Source organism: Pteronotus mesoamericanus, unplaced genomic scaffold (assembly GCF_021234165.1).
Source record: "Pteronotus mesoamericanus isolate MK-2021 breed Mesoamerican mustached bat unplaced genomic scaffold, CSHL_Meso_final scaffold_21, whole genome shotgun sequence".
Lineage (NCBI taxonomy): Eukaryota > Metazoa > Chordata > Mammalia > Chiroptera > Mormoopidae > Pteronotus > Pteronotus mesoamericanus.
The window spans coordinates 10,649,844-10,677,303 of NW_026555310.1; the positions used below are offsets into that span (position 1 = coordinate 10,649,844).

Below are 27,460 nucleotides of genomic sequence, written 5' to 3' on the forward strand. Positions count from 1 at the left end.
AATTGATTTGAAAACTAATGGAGAGCTTAGAATCCAATGAGATTAATTTTAATATAATTAGAAAAGATGAAAAACAGAAAAGGTGAGAAAAAAATTTAATTATGAAATAAAGGTTAGACTTCATCATTATGGTGACATAATTGTTGACATTTTTGTTTATTAACTTGGATCCTAACTATAGTTAGTGTATAAAGGGCTGTATATACATTTTGGATTAGGTTCAGGAAAATGTTGAGTAGATGCTATCAGCTGTCTAAAGAAGTATCCTATTTTAAGATATGGTTTAAAATATGTTTAATTAAGGGACCAGGGTATCTGTCAAATTAGGAAGATCAAAATATTAAGTACCAATTAGATTGATTAAGGAATCTTTGGAAAAGTGATGAGAAGATAAAATGATATAAAACAAAAATCACACAGAATTACCACATTGGACAATTTGTCAATATTTAGCATAGTGTAAGAGATAGTAGGAAGTGAGAGATACTATGGCGTTCACTAGAGTGATACTTTATTCTGGAGTTGTATAAATATAGGTTTCTTTATATCTTTATTGTCTACATCTTAACATCATTTTATTTTTTCAAAAGTGGTCAGTAGGCATAGCAACCAGTTTCCAGGGCTGCGGCACCCTGTGCATTGTGCAGTTCTTTGTAATGCTTTGGCCCTGTCTGCATACATTGATAATGGGAAGGAAATCCCCTGGAAGGTGGCATCTGATTTTTTAATCAGTTTGGTGGGGTTGGTTGGTAAAATTTAGCCTTTGAGTCTTACCTGCTTTAATATTTGGTTGAATTTTGGGGCCTAAAAACCAAGAGCAAAATTCAGAATTGGGCCCCCACCTATCAACTGTCATCAGCATTATTTTTCTGAGTTCCTTGTTAGGCAGCTAATTGACATTTGCTTTGCCACTTTTAGCTTAATACTAATTACTTTGTATGCCTTTTGTGTTAGTTATATATTGCTGCTGTGTAACAAATTACCTCAAAACTTGGTGGCAGAAAACAATAGACATTTATTATCTTTTAAATTTATTTTTTATTTTTTAGATTCAAGAATTCAGAAGCAGCTTAGCAGGTGGTTCTGGTTCAGGGTCTCTCTGGTTTAACTGGGGGAGGATCCAGGCTAACTCCTGTGGTTTTCTGCAGGCCTTAGAACACTTGTTTCCAAGTGTGGCTGTTGACCAGACATCAATTTCTTGGTCATGTGGGTCTTTCCAGGGAGCTGCTGACAACATGGCAGCTTTCTTACCCAAAGTGGGATCCACCAAAACAAAAGCTGTAATATTCTTATGACATCCCACTACTTGTTTTCCTTATAAATGAGTCATAAAATCCAGCCTGTATTCAAGGAGAGGAGATTACAGAAGGGCATGCATTGTAGGTTGTGGGATCATTATGACCATCACACTATCCTTTAAAGTTTAAAACTTTTTATCATTATTGCAGAATTCTTACGTGCAAGGAAAGCATGTGGGGGAATCCCAAAATACACAGTAGATAAAAGGAGCTGTTCTGTCCAGAGCAGGGGTCCTATGTTACCTGTGAGCATCCCTCCTTGGGTATTAATATCTTTACCATCAAATGTCAGTCAAGAACATGAAAATATACTGTGTATCTCATATTTTCAACATAAAATTTGTCAGCAGCCCTAAAATTCTAGCTTGTAAAAATCAGGTATTGGAACATGGAAAATTATTTGTGTAAATATTTCTGACAACTTTTAGAGTCTTAAGTAGGTTCCTTTTATAAGGTAAATCTAATGTAATAGCTGATTTTGTAGCATTAGCAAATATAATTTATATATTGGTATGATAATGATAGTGATTTACTTAGTAACTACTGTTTAGAATGTTTTAACTATTTCTAAACTCTATATATTTTAAAATTTTATTTATCTTTAGAGAGGGGAAGGGAGGGAGAAGGAGAAACATCAATGTGTATTTGCCTCTCTCACACCCCATACTGGGGACCTGACCTGCAGCCCAGGCATGTGCCCTAGACTGGGAATCGAACTGGTGACCCTTTGGTTAACAGGCTGGCACTCAGTCCAGTGAGCTACACCAGCCAGGGCAAAACTATATATATGTATTTTAAATGAGTGTCTAGTGGTACTTGCAATTCAGTTTAATATTAATGTGTTCTTATAGCTCTTTTATGCTGCATGTTGTGATTTCTAATCAATAACATCAATTACTTATTTTCTTTACCTTGCAACATAAAATATATAGTTTCAAAATAATAGTACCAAAATGAATACAAATGATTAGTCTCTGAGTGAAGTTTGGGCTTTATAGTTCTTTTAGTCCTTAGACTACATCCCCCTAACCAGGTTATAACTAAAATCATTTGTGCCCTGGCCTCAAATATGTATTTATTTGAGCAAGAGAGAGAAACATTGATGTGAGAGAGAAACATTGATTGGTTGCCTTCCATACAGGCCCAGACCAGAGAAACCTTATGTACCTGGGCCTGCAACCTAGGTATGTGCCCTGATGAGGAAATCAAACCCACAGCCTTTGGGTTTTGGACAACAGATGGAGCTCCAACCAAATGAGCCACCTCAGCCAGTGCTACATTAAATATTTAGATCTTAATAAAGATTATAAAATAATGTACTTGGAATCATGAAAACCAGTTGTAATTTAAGGTGCTTCCTGCCAAAATAGAATGTCCAAACCAGTGGGTAGTACTGAAAGTGAATGTTAGCTACCACATTGTTTACTGAGCAGTTTTTTCATAAATTCAGATTGATTTGATGGAGTAGATTTTCATTAGTGAAATGTTTGATTTAGTTCTTGATTACTAAGGAAGATGATTTACGTTATTGTGGAGAGTGTTATGATTATGAAAGTTTACACAGGATACTTTTGAATAGATCATCCTAATTTTTGGAGTTTCTTTTCTAAGCTATTCTGATCAAGTCTGTTATCTTAGTTGAGCTTATGGCATGGTAACAACAAACACAGAGCTTTCAGTGCTGGTCTGTAAGTGACCCTTTTGGTTATCTTAAAATATTTTCAAGATCTTTTAATTCACTTACTTTTAAAAAAATGCACTTGATTCTGTTTTAAATTCATAAGGCCTGAATTTCATGGAGACTGCATTTGCTATAAATAAAATTTGGAAATTATTAGTTCTTAATGACCTCTCTTATACTAGCTTATACCATAAGGATAACTATTTGAATTAATGTTTCTGTGCCTGTTTTATCAACCCGAACATGGTAGGACCTTTGCATTGTATACTTGCTTACTCTTAAGGGAATAAAAGTTAACTAGGAATTTAGTTAACTAGAAAAGGTAACTAACAAGATGACCCTTTTGGTATTTATCCTTGTATTGCAGTTAGAAATGGAGGTCTGTCTAGTGCCCTTGTTTGAATGAATAAGTCATTTAAAAATGAATGCATTAGCCCTGGCGGGGTAGCTCAGTTCATTAGAGTATTATTAGGAAACACCAAGGTGGTGGGTTTGATCCCCTGATCAGGATACAGGAATCAACTAATGAATGCATAAATAAGTGGAACAACAAAAAGATTTTTTTTTCTCTCTCCCCCTCTCTTCTTCTTCCTCTCTCTCCCTCTAAAATCAATAAATTAAAATAAATGCATTAATTACTGTTACTTTTTAAAAATCAGATTTATAGAAAAATGGATATAATTTACCGAAGACAATTTGTATCTTAAAATTAAGTAAAAATTTAGCAAAAATCTTGATATGTGTGCTGTTAGCCTTTACAAAATACAAATATTACCTCATTACAACATTGAAACTTAAGACTTATTAAAATTACATTTTCATTTTGTTTTTGTTGAATTTTGTGAACCATTTAATCCTATTTACAATTAAAAGAAAGGAAAAGGTGTACGTTATCTCTGTTTGCCTAGGCTGAAGAACCATGAAATCATAGTCTTTTGAAGGTAGGGGATGGTTATTTAGTAACATAATAATAAAAGGGAGGAGTATTACTGGAATATATCTCTCTGTATCTTCAACAGGAATTAGTGTTTGAAGTCATCACTATTGTAGCACATTAAAATGAACATGTGCCTGATTAATATGTATTGAATTAAAAGTAATAGGAGGTCTTATTGGGAGACAGCAGATAACTTAAAGTTCTGTTGAGGAGACCTTTCTTTTGTTATTGTTAGAAACAGTTGGGTTTTTTTAAAATGACAGGTCCATTTTTAGGCAATCAATTAAAAAGTATAACAGTTAATAAAAAATACTGCTCTACTACTTTGTACAGTATTTAATGTAAAATAAGCCCTGTTATTTATCTACGACCTGGCATACATTTATATGTGTGTTTGATTGATTTGCTATAGATGGCAAATTGTTCTTTTAAAGACCTATTGAATGATGAATGGGAATTGTATTGATGCTTTCTATTTGAAGTCATATATTGTTAATCCATTGTAGTGGCCTCCACCAAAAGTCAGTGAATGTTAATCACAGTGGCTAGTTAGGAAAGGACAGATTCTGATCGACTAATTATCCTTTTACTTATATATATGTATTTTTTTAAAAATAGATTTTATTTATTTACTTTTAGAGAGAAGGGGAGGGAGGAAGAAAAAGAGGTAGAGAAACATCAATGTGTGGTTCCCTCTTATACGCTCCCTACTGGGGACCTGATCCGCAACCAAAGCATGTGCTGTGACTCTGGGAATCGAACCGGCCACCCTTCGGTTTGCAGACCAGCACTCAATCCACTGAGTCACACCAGCCAGGGGCCTCCTTATACTAATATTAAAAATGGTGGTGGTGTTTCAGTGAAATGGCATAGATTGATAGCTGTTACATTTATATATTAAAATACAGCTGCCATTACAGTGGGAATTTGAAAATGAAACCATTCAAATCATTTTCTTTTGCTTGTGTTTTTGATAATGCCAGAAGTTTTTGTTTACATTGTAGTAAGTAGATAGTTTCTGTATTTACTTTGGTGCAGGCATATGTAGTTATCTGGTGAACTTAAAACTCTTTTCTCTGTAATTCTGTATGTATTAATCATCTCAAATAAAATTAAATAATCTTCTTATTCTGATAGAGAAGAAAAAGCTGGATCACTTACCAGTAACTGGAGTTCTCCTATTGGGTAATCTCCACAGATCCACATTCTTTGAAGTTATTGTGAATGCCTCGAGGACCAAGGAACCGTTGAAATTTCCAATTTCAGGAAGGTAAGCAAGTGCACTGAAGCATGTCTTAGCATCTCCCAAATCCCCTCCCCTCAACTTTCTTACATATACATCTGTACTGCATGCCCCCTCAGTTCCAGTGGATGCCCATCATGAAGAATCTCATGCTGGACAGAAGGGCAAGAGGTGGATCTGTGAGAGAAAAGACCCAATAGGATAACTCAAGTTACTGGTAAGTAATCTAGTTTTTGCACACTTGAGATTATTTTTTCTCACATTTCTTCTCTTTAGAAGTTCATTTAGTTACAAAGAAAGGCAGTTGTTTGTGATGGCCTTTTCTGAGTTTGATGTGGATAATGCAGTTTCTTATATAGATGATAAATACCTAATTCTTAAATAGCTTATGAATAAATATGACATTATTTCAAAGTATATCATTTACATAAAGGTTGTTTATAAAAATTATATTTATTACTTTATGAGAAATACTATAAATAGTTTTAAAGCAATTTAAGGAAGCTCTTTGTTGAATTATTTTGTTAATTCATTTATTTGGGTTTTTTGTTGTTAATTCATTTATTTGTGGTATTGCTTTTATTGAAGTAAACACTTAACACTGTAAAATTTATGTTTATGCCAAATTTGGCCAAATTCTTCTGGCTTAGTACTGAACAGCAGAAATAGTTTTATATGACTTGACTATCACTTCTTAATGACATAGTTTTCACTGTACCTTTTAACTTCACTGAAGTTATATTTGTAAAATAATTCAGGGCATGTTGCAATTATTTTTACCACTTTCTTGTTCATAGTGGATGGGCTTATTGATGTGAAGGATGGCACAGTGGGTTCATTGTGTGCTCTCTGGCATGTTACTGTTTGAAATGGACAGAGTTCCTTGCTTCTCATTTCTCTTTAATTCATTCTGCATTGTTACCAGGTTACCATTTGCAAATGGCACTTTGAGCACATAAAGAGCTGGTAGTGGTCCCCTGCTCTAGCTATTTCATAAAATTTTCATCCAGTTGCTAGGTATTTTTCTCTCATAATCCAGTCACATCCTGTATAGCCTGAATTTGTTCAATTTGGAACTTTTGTTTGGTCTTACGTGGACACTTGTCATATATATTTATTGGTTTGTGCTTTTCCATTTTCTTGAAATGATTTTCTTTCTGTTCTCTTTTCTGTACTTTAAGGTTGAGATCAAGTCGTACCCCTTACATAAATCCTTTTAGGCTAGCGCCTCTCTGTGATTGCTGTGAGGACTGAATTAATTCATGGAATGCACTTAGGACAGTGCCTCTACTGGCACAAAATAAACACTCTTTGTTAGCTCTCCTTTACTTGTAGATTGATCTTAAACATTTCTGTAATTATAGATATAATCCTTATTTGTATGACACAGTTTAGCTTTTAAATATGAGCTCCAGGCTGTATTATCATTTCTTTTGGAATAGAATTGTTAAGCTGACTTGTATGGTCTTTGAGAGCAAGGATAGGATTTTATTGTTCTTTTTATCTTATTTAGTTCCTAATGTCAGTCACTGAGATTAAATCGTAGCCACTGAAAAATTTGTTTTTATCTAATTCATAAATATACTTAAAACTTTTTTCCTTTAAAAAGAGGTTTACTTAATTCTGTTTGTACTGTGCATTTTAAGAACTTTTTTTCTTTTAAAACTGGTACAGTGATATTATAATTGTTTAGTACAGTATAAACTTATATGGAACATTACAAGGGAGTGTATAGTTTTGAGAGAGTTAATTGGCTAAACTTTAAGGCTTTGTGTAGTGTTAGACAAACTGCAAATTGGGTGTAGTGGATTTTTGAGATTTGACTATCTTAAAAGGTTATTGCTTAATTTTCAGGAATGCTTGGGTTTAAATATACCTGTCAATGAAGAAGTAAATAAAATCTGTTTTCAAGGCCATTGAGGAAGGAAATGCCCTTAGACAGAGTGTCACTTCTAAATCAATTCAGGTCCAATAAATAAACCAAGATAAAGAACATTTAGTCAGATGACTTAAGTGCTTGTTTTGAGTCTGCTTACGCACATGCGTGTCAGAGACTATTCAATCTCATGGTTTCTTTGGTTTGATAATGGTATGATGGTTATATTGAGAATGCCATTATTCCTTAAAGGTATATACTGAAATATTTAGAATTGAAGTATCATAATGGGTTGAATGGGCTCAGAAAAAAAGTATGGGTATTTGGGTATGGTTGTGTATGCATATATAAAGAGAGAGAAAAAGAAAAATAAAGCAGGTATTGCGAATGTTAATTTTGAACCTAGGTGAAAGGCATATACTCATAGGTATACATTGTATTTTTAACTCTTCTGTGGCTTTGATATTTTCCAAAAAAGATGTTGGGGAAAAAGTATTTTAAAGAACTGTGCTAAAGTTTCTCTAATTCTAAAATGGGAATAATAGAACTTCTTTCCATGTCTTCTTGGTGCAGGTAGGCACAGTAGAATAACATTTGGTAGATAGAATAGCAGTCAGGAGAACTCTTAAGGAAGATTGTTTTGTTTTTTTGCATTAAATAAGAGTTTTAGGTCTTCCGGTAAAGATGGAGGTATAGGTAGATATACTTTGCCTCCTTACACAAGCAAAAGAAGGACAAGAGCAAAGAAAAAAAACAAAACAAAACAAAACAAACCAGAACTGCCAGAAAATTGAACTGTATGAAAGTCCAACAACCAAGGACCTAAAGAAGAAACATTCATCCAGACTGGTAGGAAGGGTGGAGACAGACAGCCAGGGTGGAAAGGATGTGCAGCAAGGTGGTAGCTGGTAGATGGGACAGTCTCACATTTGCATGTGGATAAACTGTGAGGAACAGCTCAGGAGTGAGACAGACCACACAACCCAGGATTCCAGTGCAGGGGAAAAGACCCTCAAAACCTCTGGAGGTAAAAACTTGTGAGGGCTGTGGTGGCAGGAGAAACTCTCAGCCTCACAGGAGAGTCCATTGGAGAGACCCACGGAGTCTTAGAATGTATGCAGACTCACCCACCCAGGAATCAGCATCAGAAAGGCCCAGTTTTCTTGTGGGTAGCAGGGGAAGTGACTGAAAGCCAGTTGAGATCCAAGCAAGTGGCATTGTTCTCTCTTGGAACCCCCCCACATACTGCGTCACGACACAGCAACATGGGTTGCCCTTTCCAACATAACAGGCGTGCCGAGACAAAAAAATATGGCCCAAATGAAAGAACAGATTAAAGCTCCGAAAATAGAACTAAGCAATGAACAGATAGCCAGCCTGTCAGATACAGTTTAAAACACTGGTCATCTGGATGCTCACTGAGTTGGTTGAGTATGGATGCAAAATGGAGGAAAAAGTGAAGACTCTGCAAAATGAAATAAAGAAAAATACACAGGGAACGAACAGTAAAGGGAAGGAAACTGGGACTCAAATCAGTGATTTGGAGCAGAAGGAAGGAATAAACATTCAACCAGAACAGAATGAAGAAACAAGAATTCAAAAAAATGAGGGGAGGCTTAGGAACCTCATGGACAACTTTAAACATTCCAACATCTGAATCAAAAGGGTGCCAGAAGGAGAAGAGAAAGAGCAAGAAATTGAAAACTTACTTGAACAAATAGTGAAGAAGAACTTCCCCAATCTGGCCAAGGATGTTGACTTCCAGAAAATCCAGGAAGCTCAGAGAGTCCCAAAGAGGTTGGACCCAAGGAAGCACATGCCAAGGCATATCATAATTATATTTCCCAAAGATTAAAGATAAGGAGAGAATCTTAAAAGCAGCAAGAGAAAAGGAGACAGTTACCTACAAAGGAGTTCCCATAAGACTATCAGCTGATTTCTCAAAGGAAACCTTGCAGGCAGGAAGGGGCTGGCAAGAAGTATTCAAAGTCATAAAAGACAAGGATCTACATCCAAGATTACTCTATCCAGCAAAGCTAAAGTGCTTCCCAGATAAGATCAAGTTAAAGGAGTTCATTATCACCAAGCCCTTATTATATGAAATGTTAAAGGGACTTATCTAAGAAAAAGATCAAAAACTATGAACAGTAAAATGACAACAAACTCAAAACTACCAACAACTGAACCTAAAAAAACCAGCAACAACAAAGAAACTAAGTGAACAATTAGAACAGGAACAGAATAATAGAAATGGAGATGAGGGGAAAGGGGAGGGGGAACAATGCGGTGGGGGGGGGATGTACAGGGAACAAGCAGCGTAAATAGTAGGTACAAAATAGGCAGGGGGAGGTTAAGAATAGTATAGGAAATGGAGAAGCCAAGGAACTTACCTGTACTACCCACATGGACATGAACTAAGAGGGGAGGAGGTTGGGGGAGGGGCAGTGCAGGAGGGAGGAGAATAAAGGGGAGAAAAAAATGAGACAATTTTAATAGCATAATCAATAAAATATGTATTTAAAGAGTAAAATAAAATAAAGAGTTTTATAATGGAGAACTTTTCAAGGAACATTTTACCTAAATTGTAGTTGCTGAATATATAGTCTCTTTATATATAAAAACAATCAAGAACAATCAAGAAACAATAAATATGTAGATATATAACCAATTGAAATCTTGAAAATGAAAAATATAGTAAGTTTTAACTCAATAAATGGGGATAATAGACGAGACACAGCTGAAGAAAGAAGTTGTTAAACTTACTGATAAAACTGTCTTTTTTGAGTTATAACTGGTAACCCAGGACCCAGCACAGGGAGATCGAGATGAAAAATATGGAAGAAAAGCTAAGGTGCATTAGAGGCTAGATTGAAAAGCTCTAAACGAATGTCTTATTGGAGAGGATACAGAGAATGGTACAGAGACAACATTGAAGGAAAAAAATGACAATTTTTTAAGAATTAAAAATGTGGAAATTATGAAATAATTAGAGCTTAATCGCAACAAAACATTGTATCACAACTTGAGAAATACAAGAAAAGAGATGCGTAGGGGTAAATTTATAACCTTAAATCCATATATTCAGTTGAAGGAAAATAAATGAACCAGATATTCCACTAAAAAAAGGAGAAAGTAAAACTGAAGAAAGAAGGAAGAAAAGAAGGAAATAAAAAGAAATAGAGAATTTGGTAATAGGAAGTAATCAACATTAAAAACAATAGCGATATTTATTCATATCACAGCTGTCTCTTTTCAGTTAAGTCCTGAAAATACTCATCAAGAAACAGATGACAGTAAAATTTAAAAATGGAATAGAGTTACAAGGCAATTGTGTATAAAAAAGGAATATAATTACAAGAACAATTAATTTTAAAGATCACGAGAAATCACTTGTAATTCATTAATATATACTTTTTTTAAACCAAAGGAAATGGTCTGTTTCCTAGTGAAAAAAATCATTCCAAAATTGACTGTACAAGGAAAAGAAAATCCAGAGAAACGAAAACCATTTCAGAAATTAGAGCTCTACTAAATTTCCCCAAGAGGGATTTTTAAAAATAGCACTTTATTAAGTTGTAATTCTGAAACCATACAATTTACCCATTTAAAGTGTACAATTCAGTAGTTTCTAGTACTTTTAACAGAGTTGTGCAGCCATTACCACAGTCAATTTAAGAACATTTTCATCATTCCAGAAACTCTGTACCTATTAACACTCAATACCAATTCTCCACAAACCAGTGTTAGCCACCACTAATCCACTGTTTCTATAGTTTTGCCCTTTCTAGACATTTCATATAAATGGAATCATTTAATATGTGGCCTTTTGTGATCACTTCTTTCACATAGCATAATATTTTTAAGGTTCAACCATGTTGTAGCATGTATTAACACATTTCATTACTTTTTATGACCATTTTGTTTATCCATTCATCAGTTGATGGACATTTGGATTGTTTCTCATTTTTTGCCTATTATGACTAATCCCCATATCAACATTGTGTGTATGTTAAAAAAATTTTTTTAAGATTATATTTATTTATTTTTACAGAGAGGGGAAGTGAGGGAGAAAGAGGAAGAGAAACATCAGTGTATGGTTTTCTCTCGAGCACCCCCTACTCGGGACCTGGCCTGTAACCCAGGCACGTACCCTGACTGGGAATCGAACCAGCAACCCTTTGGTTCACAGGCTGACACTCAGTCCATTGAGCTGCATGAGCCAGAACTGTGTACAAGTTTTTGTGGGGACTTATGTTTTATTTCTCTTGGGTATATACCCAGAAGTGGAATTGCTAGGTCACATGGTGTCTGTGTTAAACTTTATGAGCAACTGCCAGATTACTTTCCCACTGGCAACATATGAGGGCCCCAGTTTTTCCACATCCTCACCAACACTTTCATTATGTGTCTTATAACCATCCTCAATGGTGTGAAGTGGTTTCAGAAGGAATAGGTTTTTTTTCCTTTAAATAATTTTTTACTTCTAAATTACTGTTGATATACAATATTGTATTACTTTCAGGTATACAACATAATGATTAGACATTTATATAACTTATGAAGTGATTACCCCAATAAATCTACTACCCATCTGACACCATACATAGTTACTACAGTACTACTGACTATTCCCCATGCAGTACTTTACATCCCCATGACTATTTTTGTAACTACCAGTTTGTATTAGAAGGAATAGTTTGGTTTTTTTAAAAAAATATTGATTGCTTTTTAGAGAGAGAGAGAGAGAGAGAGAGAGAGAGAGAGAGAGAGAGAGAGAAAGGGAAACGTTGGCTTGTTGTTCCACTTATTTATGCATTCATTGGTTTATTCTTACATGTTCCTTGACTGGGGATCAAACCTGCAACCTTGGCATATGGGGACGATGCCCTAACCAACTGAGCTACCCAGCCAGGGCACAGAGGAATAGTTTTAATTGTGATATTTGTAATCATAATTTCAGATATACTTTCGCAAAGCAGATAATCCAATTTTATACAAACTGACCTAGATAATAGAAAAAAAGGGAAAGCTACCTTGCTCATTTATCAGACAGGTTTAGCCTTGAAACTTAAATTGGAAAGAATATGCAAGGGAAAACATACTACATTCAATTTTGTTTATGAACAGAGATGTAAAAATTTTAATTAAGAATATAAGGACAGTTCAACATTTGAAAAATATATCAGTGGATTTAAAAAACTTAGGGACAAAATCATGAAAGATTCAGTGAAGGTATATGATAAAAGTCATGGACACAGGCAACAGTATGGTGATTGCAGGGGTGGGGTGGGGGTGTGTGGAGGTGGAAGAGGGTATGAGGGATATAAAAGGTAATAGGAAAAAATACAATAAAGAATGAAATATTTATAATGTCAATGCCTATTGATTTTTTTAAAAAGTAACTCTTACACCAGAAAGAGAATTGAACTTTTTTCTTCCAGTAAAGGTTGTTTTTCAAACCCTGCCTTTTAGACAGCAAGCGTTATGCTTTAATGGTGGAATCGTAGAAATATTCCAATGAAAGTCAAGAATAAGGCAGATTTACTTTGTCTGATAAGAAAAAAAGAAAAAGAAAATCCAAAAGGATTAGAGGGAAAAAAAGGTGAACAAATCCCTAGAAAAATTTTTTACGAAGTCAGCTGTGGTAATAAGAAAATTAAATGTTACTGGATAAAAGATTAACATTCCATTTGGCAATAGCCAGTTAGAAAATTAAAAAAAAATAACTACTTTAGAGCAAATTGTGTAATGTTCCCAAATTTTATTGAAGAACATAGCTAAACATGAGTAATGGGCAAGATATACTTTATTTATGGGTGAGAAGTACAAATATGGCTTAAAAATTATGTCTCTCTGATTTATACGTAGTTTCAGACAAAAATCCCTAAGGATTCCTTTTTTTTTAAGACCATTGAAAAATGACCTTCATATACAAAAGCAAAGGCACAAAAATAACTGAGTTCTGAGAGAAGAAAAAAAATGAGGAGTGATTTGTGCTGATGGATATCAAGACTCATTTTTAGAATGAACTACTAAATAGCCATGAAAAAGAATAAATTGCTGTGCACAACATGGGATGAATCTCCTAGACTTAATGTTGAGCAAAAGAAGTGAGACACAAAGATTACAAATTGAATAATTTCGTTTATAGGAAGCTCAAAAGTAGGTGGAACTTACCTATGGTGATAGAGCTGGGAATAATAGTTATCTTGAAAACATGATACTGATTGGCAAGGGATATGAAGGAACATTCTGGAGTAGGAGAAATGTTAATATATTGGTTTGCATCACAGAGAGGTATTAGACATTTAAAAATCAAGCTCTATACAATATTTGTATACTTTATGTAAATTAAACTTCAATTAAAAAAGTAAAAAAATGTATGGTATTTACTTTAGTACAGTCTTAATACAAGAAAGACAGATTAATATAACAGTTCAGAAATGGATCCACATGAATTTGAAGTTGTTAAGTGCAAGAGATGGCATTTTTTATCAGCAAAGAAAGCACGAACCAGTGAATTGGTTTTCTGTATAAGGAAAGGGACTAGATCTCAAATCATATACAGAAATAAATTCCAGTTGAATTAAACACACTGAACATGAAAAGCTTTTCTAAAAAGAGGACAATATAGGAGAATATGTGTCTTTACAGTATGTAAGGCCTTCTTTTCAAGTCAAGAAAAGAAAAACGAACCATCAAGGATGAAGGCTTTGAGTACCTCAAAAAGAAAAACTTAGGTTTAATAAAAAACATCATAAACCAAACTAAAAGATAAGTGGCATGACTGAGAGATATGTGCAGTGTCTGTAATATCCAGTGGTTTTGTGTTCAGATATATAAAGATCAAAAGGATAAGACAGATGATACAAATACAAACAAAAATGAACAATGGATATTAAGGGAATTCCCAGCAGAGGAAACTGGAAATTAGAGTGGCTAATGAACTGAGAACATCTTAGTCTCATTTGCCAGGAAATGCTGTTAAAAATTTAGGAGCCATCAATTTTCACTCATTAGATTGCAAAGCTCAGGGTTGGGTAAGCAGTGCATAGTTGAAAATGTGCATACCTGTAGTATCTAGCAATTACTATTCAAGGCATTAGTCTAGAGAAACTTGCACATTTGCCCAACAAGATTTGTACAGGGACATTTGCTTGGAAAAAAATCTAAACATCTGTCAATAAGGGGCAGGGATAAATACGATATAAAATAGTTCTATAACAGAGAATTACCTAGATCTCTGTTCAGATTATTACCATTGGTGATTTTTTTTTTAAAAAAAGAAACATTGTACTATCTGTGCCCAGGGTCTGTTCTAAGCATTTTGTAAACATGAACTATTTTAGTTCCCCTAGGAACTCAGAAATATTCACTGTCATTATCTCCATTTTACATATGGGAATACTGAAGCATAGAGAGGTCAGTAACCTACCCACTCTCATAGGTAGTAAATAGACCTGGAATTCAAAGCTAGAATTTGAATCTCAGTTGCTCCAGAGTACACTGTGCCATGTCTTTTGACATATATAAATATGGAGAGACCTCATAAGTGCAAGGAAAAAGTTTGTTGCAGAATGATATAATCTCATTTACACAAAACTCATTGTAGTGTTTACTTCTGGTTGGGATTGAGAGGTGGAGGAGATCTAGTGATAGTGGTGGAAGAAAATTATCTTTATGGAATTACCTGTTTTTCCTTCAAGAATGTGTACTCATATATTACTTTTAAATGCCTACATTTAATGTGTATATATGCTTATTTTTGCAAAAAGAAACACTGGAAGGCCCTGAGCAGATGGCTCAGTTGATTAGAGCATCATCCCCATAAACCTGGGTTTCTGGTTAGATCCCCTGTTGGGACACACAGGAGAATCAATCAATGAATGCCTGGATGAGTGGAACAGCAAATTAATGTCTGTCTCTCTTCCTCTCTGTCTCTCATTAATAAAAAAGTTCTAAAAATAAACACTTTTATTGTTTTAATCTTTATTTTGATGCTGGTTTATATGTAGTAGAAAAAGAAAGCAGTAGCCTTACCCCAATGGCTGTAATTTAGTCCAGTTCCGAGCTAGTGAGTTGCAGATGAGCGCCACACAGTTAGGGATAGGGGGGTGAATAGATTTCACCCTCTGTCTTTAAAGAGTTTAGAGTATTACAGGGAAAGAGATAAGTAATTTTAATTTTGTATATTAAGTGTAGATTTCTTTTTCCCCCTGTTTTTCCATCCTTACTCCTTTCCCTCCAAATACAAGTAGGAGAAATGGGAAATATCTTGATTCGGGGCATGGGAAACAATGAAATATCAATGGCGATCTTAATTTCTTACTCTTTTACAAAACTACCAGCGAATAAACTTGTAATGGTCAGAGGTTGTAGCTTATTCACCATTGTGTTTCCAAAACTTTAATTTAGAATCCCTTTTGCTTGGTATTAGTAGACTCCTAGATGTTTGAATGAATAACTGATGCACTTTCACACTTCACTCAAATCAGCTATCATCTGAATCCAACTTTCTCCTTAAGCCATCTGGGATGTCTTCTATTAGTTCCATTTCTTCCATCTGTTACAAAAGTCTAAGGTAATCTGAGAACACTATATAAAGCCTTGAATTGTTTTATGCCAAAGAACTATTGACTTGAGAAATATTTTAATCTGTAGGAAATTTAGAATCTCTAAACCCAATTTTATTTTCGTTGTGCTGATTCCAGTACATTTAAAAAGAAAAAATCTAGTAGTCTTCTAATAGTGGGATAGTACAATTGTGTTTCTCAGAGTCACTGTATTCTGTCTTTGAGTCACTGTTGTCTTGTAATGTGTTTATATTCTGCATCTTATTTGCAAAATTCTTAACTTCCTAAAACCACATTCTTTGGAGTTTCCAGATGGACCATGGACTGTTTTCAGATTATATTAGTGTTTATTATTTGAGAATTCCAGTGTCTTTTAAAATTTATCATCGTATCCATAAAAAGTAGTTACTGTTACTTCCTTTTACTCTTGTGAAAGAGGTTTGTTTCCCTTGGTAGCAAATTAGTCAGTGTTAGTTGAGATCTTTCCCCAAAGGGCAAATTTTAATATTTAAAAATTGCTGAGAATGGGTATAACAAAACATATTATTATGCTAGATGGATGATAAACTATTGGCCAAGTCCTGTTCCATGTGTACATAGTGCTTCTTTCTTACTATGCAACCCTTTTGCCAGAGATAACATGAAGAGAGCCTAGTTACCATTTGGTGGAACAATCTGTCTGGCTCAAGACCCTACCCAGAAATTTGATTCAGTCTCTTTCTGGACAGTCTTGTAAGCTGTCATTGTTCCCCACATTAAAATCTTATTCAGAATGTACCCAAGAGGAGTATAGTACTAAAGGAACAACCTATTAAATTCAATGAAAATGTTAGAATAGTCCATTAATTTAGTCTTCACATTAAACATGACTAATTTATAACAGTGCTGTCCAACAGAAATGCAGTATAAGCCAGAAAAGGGAGCCATATGTGTAATTTAAAAATTTATTTTGGCCAAATTAAGATGTAACAGGTTAAATTACTTTTAATATTATATTGTATTTAAGTCAATACATGTGAAGTATTGTTTTTTACAAGATATTTTACCATCTTTTTCATATCATGTCTTCAAAATCTGGGGTGTATTTTATATGTAGAATACATCTCAATGTGGAGTAGCAAAATTTGGAGTGGCCCAGTACTCACAATGTGGCTTCTGCGTTGTATGGCACAGACTTAGAATATCTGAAAGAATATTTGATTCTATGTCATTCTTCTGTTACTTCTCATTAAAGGTGCTTTGAGTATTTTTTTTCCTTTTATTGATTCACCTGTTCATGGGTGCGTGTCTTTACTATTGATCATTGGTAACCTGAAACTTTATCATTCATTCCTAAGTTTGACAAAGCATTTAGGTCTTTCTGTAATGTTACTTTATTTTTAGCTTTACTTAGTTTTTTTAGATTAAGTGTCGTTTATTTTCTGTAAGCTTTGAATCAGAATATTGACTTATGCTTTTTATTACTCTGTTAGACTTAGTCCTTCTACATGGGCTTTCATAGGTAGGATTACACATTATTGTCATCTCTTTTACCCTAGCAGGGTAACATACCTCTTTTTTATTTTCAACTCATTGCTTTGAACCAAAAAGATTCCTTATGTGATGATTTTTTTTTTTTGGTTCATTCTCTAAGATACTAATTGCTTAGAGATTTTCAAGTTAATGCATTTTTATCTGCTTTTCCTCTAGTAGATACACACATTGCACAGTGAAGCCACATCTAAGGTACAATCCACATGACTTGACATTCTGCTAGCCTATTGGTTTCACCTTTCCTAGATGAGGGACATTTAGGATTATTCTCAGTAAGTGAATTTATAAGCTCTAATACATGTTACTCATGTGTCCCAATAACAGCAGAACAGTCTTCCATAATTTATATCAAATAGTGCCAGACTTTACTCTTATGAGATTGATTGGACTCTGAATATATAAATTATCAGATTCTGGGGATTCTGGGGTTTCTTGGGTTCCTGTTTTCTTGTCTTAATTATTATTTAACTTTCATACCTGTTTTGAGTTTCTGGTCTTTCTCAGCTTACTTCTTTGTCACTCCATCTTCCTTCCAGCAGAATCTTAATCCCATTGTTTCTTTTCCAAACCTACTATCTATGCATACCCATTATTTTTGGTGAGTGTTCCCAGCAGAGTTAGTGCAGCATTTTCTGTTACTTACCCCTGATGTTTAGGGAGCATTTTTAGCAACAGTATAGAATTAGTATTGGAGGTCCTGGCCTGAAGTGAAGCAAAGAATATTCTCATTGTCCCATCCACTGTGGTCATTTATTTAATTTCATTGCCCCTAGCTGGGTGAAAGCTGATAGTTTCTAATTGTGGGTCACTGGTGTGTTGTCCAGATTTCTGCGTTAAGAGGCAGTTATATAGCCAAAGAAAGAACACTAGGGAGCACGTGGTAGAAGCTGTGAACAAAATTAGAAACTGGTAGATGGGTGGGCTGGCATTTGAGCAAAGGAACACTGGATTCGTTTTCTTCTTTTAAATTTTCTGCCCTCCAGTTTGTCCTATCTACTGCCGTGGCACTGATTTTCAAAAATTTCACTTTTAGCGCGCTGGCTGGTATGGCTCAGTGGATTGAGTGCCGACCTGCCATTCAAAGGGTCGCAGGTTCAATTCCCAGTTAGGGCACATGCCTGGTTGTGGGCCAGGTCCCCAGTAAGGGGCATACTAGAGGCAACCACACACTGATGTTTCTCTCCCTCTCTTTCTCCTTCTCTTCCCCTCTCTCTAAAAATAAATAAACAAAATCTTTAAAAAATTTTTCCAGTTTTAGCCTCACCTATAAATATTTACTGAAACTAATGAAGTGTCAGGTATTTCTCAATATTTCTCACTACTGAGAAGTCAGACACTGCCTTCTCAAGTGGTGGTTATTTGCTATCCCTCTTTAAATGTCCAGTAACTCTCCGCTGTCTTCAGGTCCAAGTCAAAGGCCTTAGTCTTTGAGGTTCTGCAGTAGACACTGGAAACTGATGACTGCTGGTTTGATTCTTAGTCTTGTTTTGTTTGGTGCCTGCAGTGTTGGTCTGCACCCTGTTTCAAACAAATTGAATTGCCATTGTAAAAAATTCAGGATATTTCTCCTGAAATTTCAAATTTCCAGCTTTTTTAAATTAATTGGAAGATCTAACGACACTGAGTCAAATTGTTTATTGCAACAGTTTGCCCCATTTAGAGGGTACTTTTGCTCTCCAAAGCTCTTGTCATTCCATTTTATCTCCTGGGTTTTTCTTATACCTGGTCCTCTTTCCTCATTTTTATTACTTATCTGGTCTCTAGATAATTGAGTTTGTAACTCCTGTTTTAGATAACCTGGTGTCTCGCGCGTGCATGGGCAAAACACATGTACGCATGCACGCACGCACACAGGTTTCTGGATGCTAGTTTGCCTTTCCTCCCCGTTCTCTATTGCCTCATCTATTGTCTCATCTATTAGTTTAGATGTGACATCCTTCAGAAAGCCTTCCCAGCTTTCACAGAATTTGCCTATGTATTTCCATAACTGCCTGAATTTAGCCCAGTCTTAACACTTATTGCAACTGCTTTTGATAGTCTACTCTCCATACCATTCAGTAGACTTTTAAAGGGTATCTTTTTCGCTTTTGATTCCTGTCATAAAATGGGTGTATAGTTTCTTGAATGGTTGACTACTTTCTCTAAACTACTGTAATAATTCCCAGTTTCGAATCTTTGCTTACGTGGTTTCTATTGTATGGAATGTTCTCTTTACTCTTCCAACTCTATTAATCCTCTAAACTTCAACTTGGGGGCTGTCCTAACAAATTTTTTTTTTTTTTTTTTTTTGGTGCAGAGGTGCTCATTTCACTATCTGCTTACCTTTCACTCCTTTAAGTTCTGGTAATACTTTTTAGAAACCTCTCATTTTAGCGCTTGATGTTATTTTAAATTATATTTATATCTAATGTCACAATTTCATTTGTAAGGTCAGTAACCTGTGCTTTACTTATGGTATATTGCTAGCTAAAATAATTTATCTATTGATTATCTTCATTCATGAGTCAAATCTCTACTACTTTCCTGTATATTCTCCTGCATTTATTGAGGATTATGACATCTAGCCAGGAGGTTTTATCCCTGCCTAAATCCCCCCTCAATTTTGGACATCTACCATAATTAATAATGCTTAGTACAAATATTTTAATTGCTTGAGTATTTTTCCTGTTTCTCACACTAAACTGTAAACAAAGGAAAGGTTGAAACTATGTCTGGTTGTTATAACCACCTATTGATATAATATTTTAACTAGTATTGAAGTTTATATGATCTTGATATTCATCATATTCATGTTTAAGATGTGACTAAAAACAGTAAATGTTTTCAGTAAGCTTTGTGTGAATCATCTCTCATTTCTTTGCATGTGAATTGTTAGGCAGTTATTTAGGCAACTCCATTTGTTTGTCTCCCAGGTATCGTATATTTAACACGTGTGAAATTGAACTTAACGTTTGTGTCCCCAAATTTTTCCTCATTTTTTGATGACACTCTCTTTTCCCTTTCTCACTCTCTTCTTCCTGTTCATCTACAAATCCTATATGCTGTATCTCCAAAATATGTTTAGAATTATACCATTTTTTTCCACGGTCTACTCTTGCTATCCTAATAAAGGCTACCACCATCTCCTGCCTGTCTATTATAATAAGTTCCTAATTGGTTTCTCGATTACACTCTATTCTCCTGCCATCTGGTCTCTAAATAGCAACCAGGTATTTTTTTTTTTTAATTTCCGAAGCTTATTTTTATCCAATTCTCACAAACCCCTTTGTACAATGACTATCATTATTATAATTGTTTTAGGAAGAAAGAGTCCAGAAAGGTTAGGTGACACATAGGAACAGAAGCTACTCAGTAGTAGAACCAGAATTTAATTATAGATCTTCATGTTTCAGAGCTTTGTCTTGTGGGTCACAAATTCCAATAGAACTCCTGCCCCCATACTTGCATAGTCTCCCCTAATATCAACATCCTCACTAGACTGGAGCATTTGTTATAACTGATGTGTTGACACATCATTATCCCCTGAAGTTCATAGTTTATATTAGGGCTCACTCTTGGTGGTATACATCCTGTGGTTTGGACAAATATATAATGACATGGATCTACAATTACAGTATCATAAAAAAGAGTTTTACTGACCCAAAAAATCTTCAGTGCTGTGCCTGTACGCCCCCTCTCCTCCCAGACCTTGGTACTACTGATGTTTTTTTTGTGTCTGTAGCCTTGCCTTTTCCAGAATTTAATATAGTTGGAATCATACAGAATGTAGCATTTTCAGATTGGCTTCTTTTACTTGTTAATAGGCACTTAGGTCCCTCTATCTCTTTTGATGGCTGGATAGCTCCCCCTTTTTTTTTAAGTGCTGAATGATATTCCGTTGTCTAAATGTACTATAGTTCATTCAGCCATTCACCATTTTGCATTCCCACTGACAGTTAATAAGAATTTAGGATGCTCCACATCTGTACCAGTATTTGGTGTTGGCAGTATTCTGGAGTTTGACTATTCTAATAGGACAGCCAGGTACTTTTTATTTGAACTTTAGTTAGAGTTCAGTATTCTCTTGCTCAGAATTTCCAATTCTATTTAGTTTCTCATTCTGTTTAGAATAATAGAATCCCAAATTCTTTCCATTGTATGAAAGAAAGGCCTTACATCACCTGGCCTAATAAAACTAATTTTATTACTTTGTCTCTCTCATTGCACTTCAGACTTTTTGGTCACCTTAATGTCCTTTGAACATGCCAGCCTTTTCCCTCAGGGCCTTTGCAATTGTCTTGCCTTTCATGGAATGTTTTATATCTAGATACCTGCATAGTTTACCTCTTCCCTTCATTTAGGACTCTATTTAAGAGTAACATCATCAGAGGTGCTTCCCTGATTTACCTGTAGGAAAAATAGCACTTCTCTAACTCTCTCTTCTCAAACCTTGCTTTGTCTTTCTCCTATGACTATATGTTTGTATGGTTCATGAGATGATATTTCTGTACAACCATAGAATCAGACGGTACGTAGATTGTTTTTTAATAAATGTCTGATGGCTGAATCAGTGACTGTATTACACCAAAAAATGTTTTAATTGATTTGGAATGTTATGGTAGGACCTAATCAAAAACATAAGGATGGCTTGGTTTTATTTTATTTCACAAATTATAAGCTTTGTGAGGCTAGAGATTTCTTCTTCTTTGCTGTATTCCCATGTTTCACATGTCATATGGCAGTAATAGATGTTTAATAAATATTTAATGAATGAATGAATTTATGTAATGGAACGGTGATGTCTTTAATAAAAACAACCAAATGATATTATATGTGAAAGTAATTTTGGAAGGGGAGGAGGAAGAATCATAGTATTACTTTGATTAAAACTTTGGATCCATTCATTTCCATCCATCTTCATCATTTGCCAAGTACTCTAAGCCACCATCACCTACCGCTTGGTCTTTCCAACTCTCTCTGTGTCAGACACCAGTTCATTCTCTACACAATATTTAAAAAATGGAAATGTAATAGAAATCACTTCTCTTTTGAAGAATATTTTAGGGTATCTGTTGCACTTAAAAAAAGTAGGTTCTTTAACTTGGCCTATTTATAGACCCAATCTGGCCTCCCCACCTCTTGATCTTTCACCTCACTCAGTATTCCCCAGCCTTACAACTTTGAGTTTCTGTAATGCACCAAGTTCTTTCCTCCTTTGTACACTCAGTACTTTTTGCCTGAGATAATCTCCCACTCATTTGGCAATTCCATTGTCGTATTTAAATTGAGCATGTCAGAACTCATGAGAAAATTTCCTTGAAATCCTTATCTACCCCCCACCCCCCCGTTAGAATTGCTCATGGTATTGGAGTAGGGTGGGGAGGGACAAAACTACAGTTTGTAACTGTATATATGTAGCTAACTTTTTAGTTTACTGTTGTATTCCTAACACTAAGCATGGTGCTTTACACATGATAGGCACTTAAACATTTGTTTAATATGTGAAATAACTAGGCAGCAAAAGATGGAAAACAAAAAGAATGACCATGGAAGGGGGAATAAAACCCCAGAAAACATAAAAACAGGACCAAATATGCTTGTTAAAACAATAAATGCCTATGACATAAGCTCAACTACTAAGACTCCGATTAGATGAAATGTCAAACCCACCAATACACTTGATGTTAGAAACATATCAACAAAATTACTAAGGGAGTTGGAAGTAAATTGATAGTCAAAACAAAATACTGTGCAAACATAAAAAATTATCAATGGGTTGGTATTATTGCTAGACAAAGTTAATTAAAAAGCAGTAAACATCAGATGAGAAAAGTTGCTGTGAGACTTACACAGATTAATACAAACACAATTCTTAGAACAATGCCTGATATATAGAAAACATCAATGAGTATGAGTGCCACAAAAACAGAGTAGTATAGCAGGCATAACACTGATAACACCTGATGGAGATCTCATAATAAAAAAAACACTACAGGTTAGTTTTACCTAAGAATATCAATGCAGAAATTCTATAGTACATTTAAAATATAATATACACTCTGTATGTGTATAAGATATGTGCTATGACTAAGTAAAATTTATTCCAGGACTGCAAAGAAGTATTGAAACACACTTAATATAATTCAACACATTAGCAGATAAAAGAGGAAAAGCAATATGGTCATCTTAATAGATCTTGAACTGAGTTAATGAAATCAGACATATATTCCTGAAAGTCATCTGTAGTAAAACTTTAACATAATTAAAATATACATCTCAAAATCATAGTCAGGAAAACATATATGAAATTAATATTAGAAATAAGGCAAAGAAATTCTCTTATTTAATTTTGTTCTGTATCTGCTACAAGTTATAGAAATTAAAGAGGCATGATGTAGAAAGAATTCTCATACCCTTTGGATAATATCCAGTGCTTTGTCCTGGGTATGTAGTTACTGTGTCTTCAAGAACTATTTGCCTTGTTGAATTTTCAGCCATTTTCCAGTAACTTTACCCAATGCAGTCTTTAGTGTTTTCAGTTAGTTTATTTAAATAATTTTCACACTTAAAAAAAAAACAACTCAGAGAGAGGACTTCCAGTCAAGATGGCGGTGTGGGCAGACATGGCTGATCTCTTTGCACAACCACAACAAAATTACAACTAAAATATAGAACAACCATTGCTCAGAACACACAGCAATCAAGTTGAAAGGAAGTCTGACAACTATGGAATTAAAGGAACCGCATCCATCCAGACTGAGCCAACAGACTGGTGCCTAATCTAAGATTCTGTCATCCTGGCTGACACTGTTTGACCCACCTTGGAGATCCCCAGAGACTCTACCCGACCCAACTTACTGGCCCAACCAAGCTACCTTTCCACATGAGTGGTCTTGGCTCATGCTTCAGAAGTTCCTAAATCCTCTCAAACAAGTAACAGCTGGCCTTAGTGAGCCCTAGTGGCAGCCACATTCGCAGCTTGGTATCACCTGGCAATCTCCAAGCCCAGCATAACTGGCAGCCATCTCAGGTTGCTTTATAACTCAGGCAGGATGGCCCCGGGCAAAACACAGGTGGGGGCTGATCTTGGCCTGCACCTCCTGGGAAACCCCAGGGGCCAGTGCACCCAGTGGACAGCTATGGACCACGGGGGAGCACCACCACCCTGCCCCTGCACAGCTGATCGTCTGTGGAAGGTGGAGGTTGGTGGTAAATGGTCACACACACCCAATCCTTGCAGCTAACTGGCCTGGATAAATCCCCCCCATTGACCTGCCAACAGCAATCAAGGCTCAACTACAAGAACAGTGTGTACTCAGCCCACACAAATGGTACACCTCAAGTGCCCAGCTTGGGTGATAGGGGAGGCTGTGCCACTGGACCCTACAGGACACCTACTATATTAAGCCACACTACCAAGACACGGAATCAAAGCAGCTCTATCTAATACATAGAAACAAACACAGGGAGGCTACCAAAACGAGGAGACAGAGGAACATGGCCCAAATGAAAGAACAGATCAAAACTCCAGAAAAAGAGCTAAACGAAATGGGGATAAGCAATCTATCAGATGCAGAGTTAAAAGCACTGTTTATAAGGATGCTCAAGGAACTTAGTGAGGACCTCAGCAGCACAAAAAAGACCCAGTCAGAAATGAAGGATTGGCGTAAGGAACAATTTACAGGGAGACAACAGTAGAGTGGATGTAGATGACAATCAAATGAATGATTTGGAATATAAGGAAGCAAAAAACAAACAGAACAACATAAAGAAAAAAGAATACCCCCAAAAAAGGATAGTGTAAGTAAGCAACCTCTGGGACAACTTCAAGCATTCCAACATTCATTTCGTAGGGGTGCTAGAAGGAGAAGAAAAAGAGCAAGAAATTGGAAATCTATTTGAAAAGATAATGAAAGAAACTCCCCTAACTTGTTGAAGATTTGAAATAGACATGCAAGTCCAGGAAGCACAGAGAGTCCCAAACAAGAAAACAAGATCAATGTAAAGGGGCCCATCCCATGACACATCATAATTAAAATGCCAAAGTTTAAAGATAAAGAGATGGGAGGGTGTGTGTGGGAGAGTGGGTGAGAGGTGAAGGGATGAAGAAGTAGAAATAGGTAGTTATAGAATAGCCATGGGGATGTAAAGTACAGATAGGAAATGGAGTAGCCAAAGAACTTACACTTATGACCTTTGGACATGGACAAAGGTAGGGGTATTGCCTGAGGGAGTGAGGGATGCTGGGTGGAGGGGGGCAAAGGAGGAAAACTCAGGACAACTATAATAGCATAATCAATAAAATTTTAAAATATATAAAATTAAAAAATCAAGAAAATAAAAAATAATTTAAAAAACCTCATAGAATTTTGTTTTGAATACCAGTTAGTAAAGCAAAAGCAGAGTTGCTTTGATTGCAGAGGGGTTAGTCACCTCTTCCTCATCATTGACCCCTCTGGTGTGCAGTATGCATGTAACACATTTTAGGAAGAACATAAAAAGATTTGGTTATTTATTTATAAAGATTTTATTTATTTTTAGAGAGGAGGAAAGGAGGGAGAAAGAGGGAGAGAAGCATCAATCTGTGGTTGCCCCTTGTGTGACCCTTACTGGGGGCCTGGCCTGTAACCCAGGCATGTGCCCTGATGAGAATTGAACTAGTGGCCCTTTGGTTTGCAGTCCGGCACTCAATCTACTGAGCCACACCAGCCAGGGCAAGATTTGGTTTTTTAAAAATACATACTTCAGTCAGCTGGAAAATTACTTTTATCTAAAAACTTCATCCTCAGTTACTGATAACTAAAGCCTTTCTGTATTTAACTTTTTGACTGAAGTATTAACATACAATAAAATGCACAGGTCTTATTTTTTTCAGTTTGACTACATTTACCTTTGACTATTAATATGATAGTATCTTTCATTTACACTGGACTACTTACTAGTGAACTGCTAAATTTAGTTGATAACTGTGATAATTTAGTAAATTCTGTGTTAAAACTCTTTTATAGGTTAATGTTATTTCAAAAAACTGGGTTGATTTGTAATCATAACTCAGTGGTAGTACTTTTAGTAAGTCTTATTTTTGGACTTACAAAAATTTCTGCATATAACTTCCATTTATTAATACATAATACATGTTAACTGATGTAATACTGTGTTTAAGATTATAAAGTTTGTCTTCTCAAGTTGCTTTTTTACCTATCTCCTTTGGAGGACCTAATATACTTCTATTCTTCCTTATACTTCCCTTTCATCAAAAAACAAAATCTGAAGTAGTCATTTATGCCTGCTGGTTGGTTGACTAATTACTAATATGTATTTATAAATATGTTGGTTTAGTGATACAGTTGTGTTTTAGCTCTGTGTGCTAACATAAGTTTTGGCTAGCATGAGCAGATGGGGAACTATAGGATGAAAGAAGAAATCACAACTTCTCCCCTCAGCTGATCTGGAATAGAGGATCCTGAAGTGATTCCTTAAAATCCTAGGAAAGAGAGACTGGGAGTTAACTAGTTTCTGGCCGAGAAATGCTGAGGATAGAGGGCCATTGTCCTTCCTAAAGAAGTACTCTCTGTCCATCAATAGAAATCTTTTCCTTAGTCTTTTACTCCCCTCTTTTACTTTCATTAGGCCTCTTTTTTGGTTGGATGTTTCTTTATATTTAATATTATTGTTTAAGCCTTAACCTTCCCTTTTTAGTCATTTTGGAATATATCATCATGACACATTCATTCTGCATTAATTTATTTTACTTATGTACTATCCCAGGTAGTCACTTAATATTTTGTGATATAATTTAACTGATTAGATCTAAATCTATCTTAGCAAACATATGAGTGTTTATTTTCATTCAGTATGCTGTTTTTATTCTAAGAAATACAGTATTCTGCCATAAACTTCATATACGAGATCTGTCTGGAAAAAGTCCAGCCATTGTTAATATAATAGAAACGGTTTGCGTGACATTGATGTAACCTGGCAGCCAAGGAGAGTGGACTGGAGTGTGCATGTTTGAACAACGATGACTTCCTTGTACTAGTAAGTGGGGGTGGTAGAGGCTGTTGAGTGAGCATGTGTACTGTGTGGCTCTCACATTCAAAATGACTGAGTAAGTAAAGCAACAAATCTGCATCAAATTTTATGTTAAGCTTCAATGTTCCTCTGTGGAAACTATTCAGACAATTCAGAAGGCTTCTGGGGTTGATGCAATGAGTGCAGCGCAAATAAAAGTATGGCACAAATGCTTCAAAGATAGTCAAGAATCTGTTGAAAGTGATGCATGTTCTGGAAGGCCTGCAACCAGCACAACACCTGAGAATGTTGAACATGCACAGGCTGCA

The 27,460-nt window shown here is 35.4% G+C and overlaps 1 protein-coding gene across 2 annotated transcripts in view; it reads left to right on the forward strand.

The window, feature by feature from the left end:
* The window catches only part of YAF2 (YY1 associated factor 2), a 75,372-nt gene that overhangs the window by 22,261 nt on the left and 25,651 nt on the right, over nt 1-27,460 (forward strand). The window contains exon 3 of one of the 2 annotated variants that reach the window (XM_054591226.1): nt 5,115-5,186. The exons of the other annotated variant lie outside the window; for it this stretch is intronic. Within the exon in view, the coding sequence (XP_054447201.1) occupies nt 5,115-5,186 (72 nt within the window). The remainder of the gene's footprint in view (nt 1-5,114; nt 5,187-27,460) is intronic. 2 annotated transcript variants of the gene reach the window in all.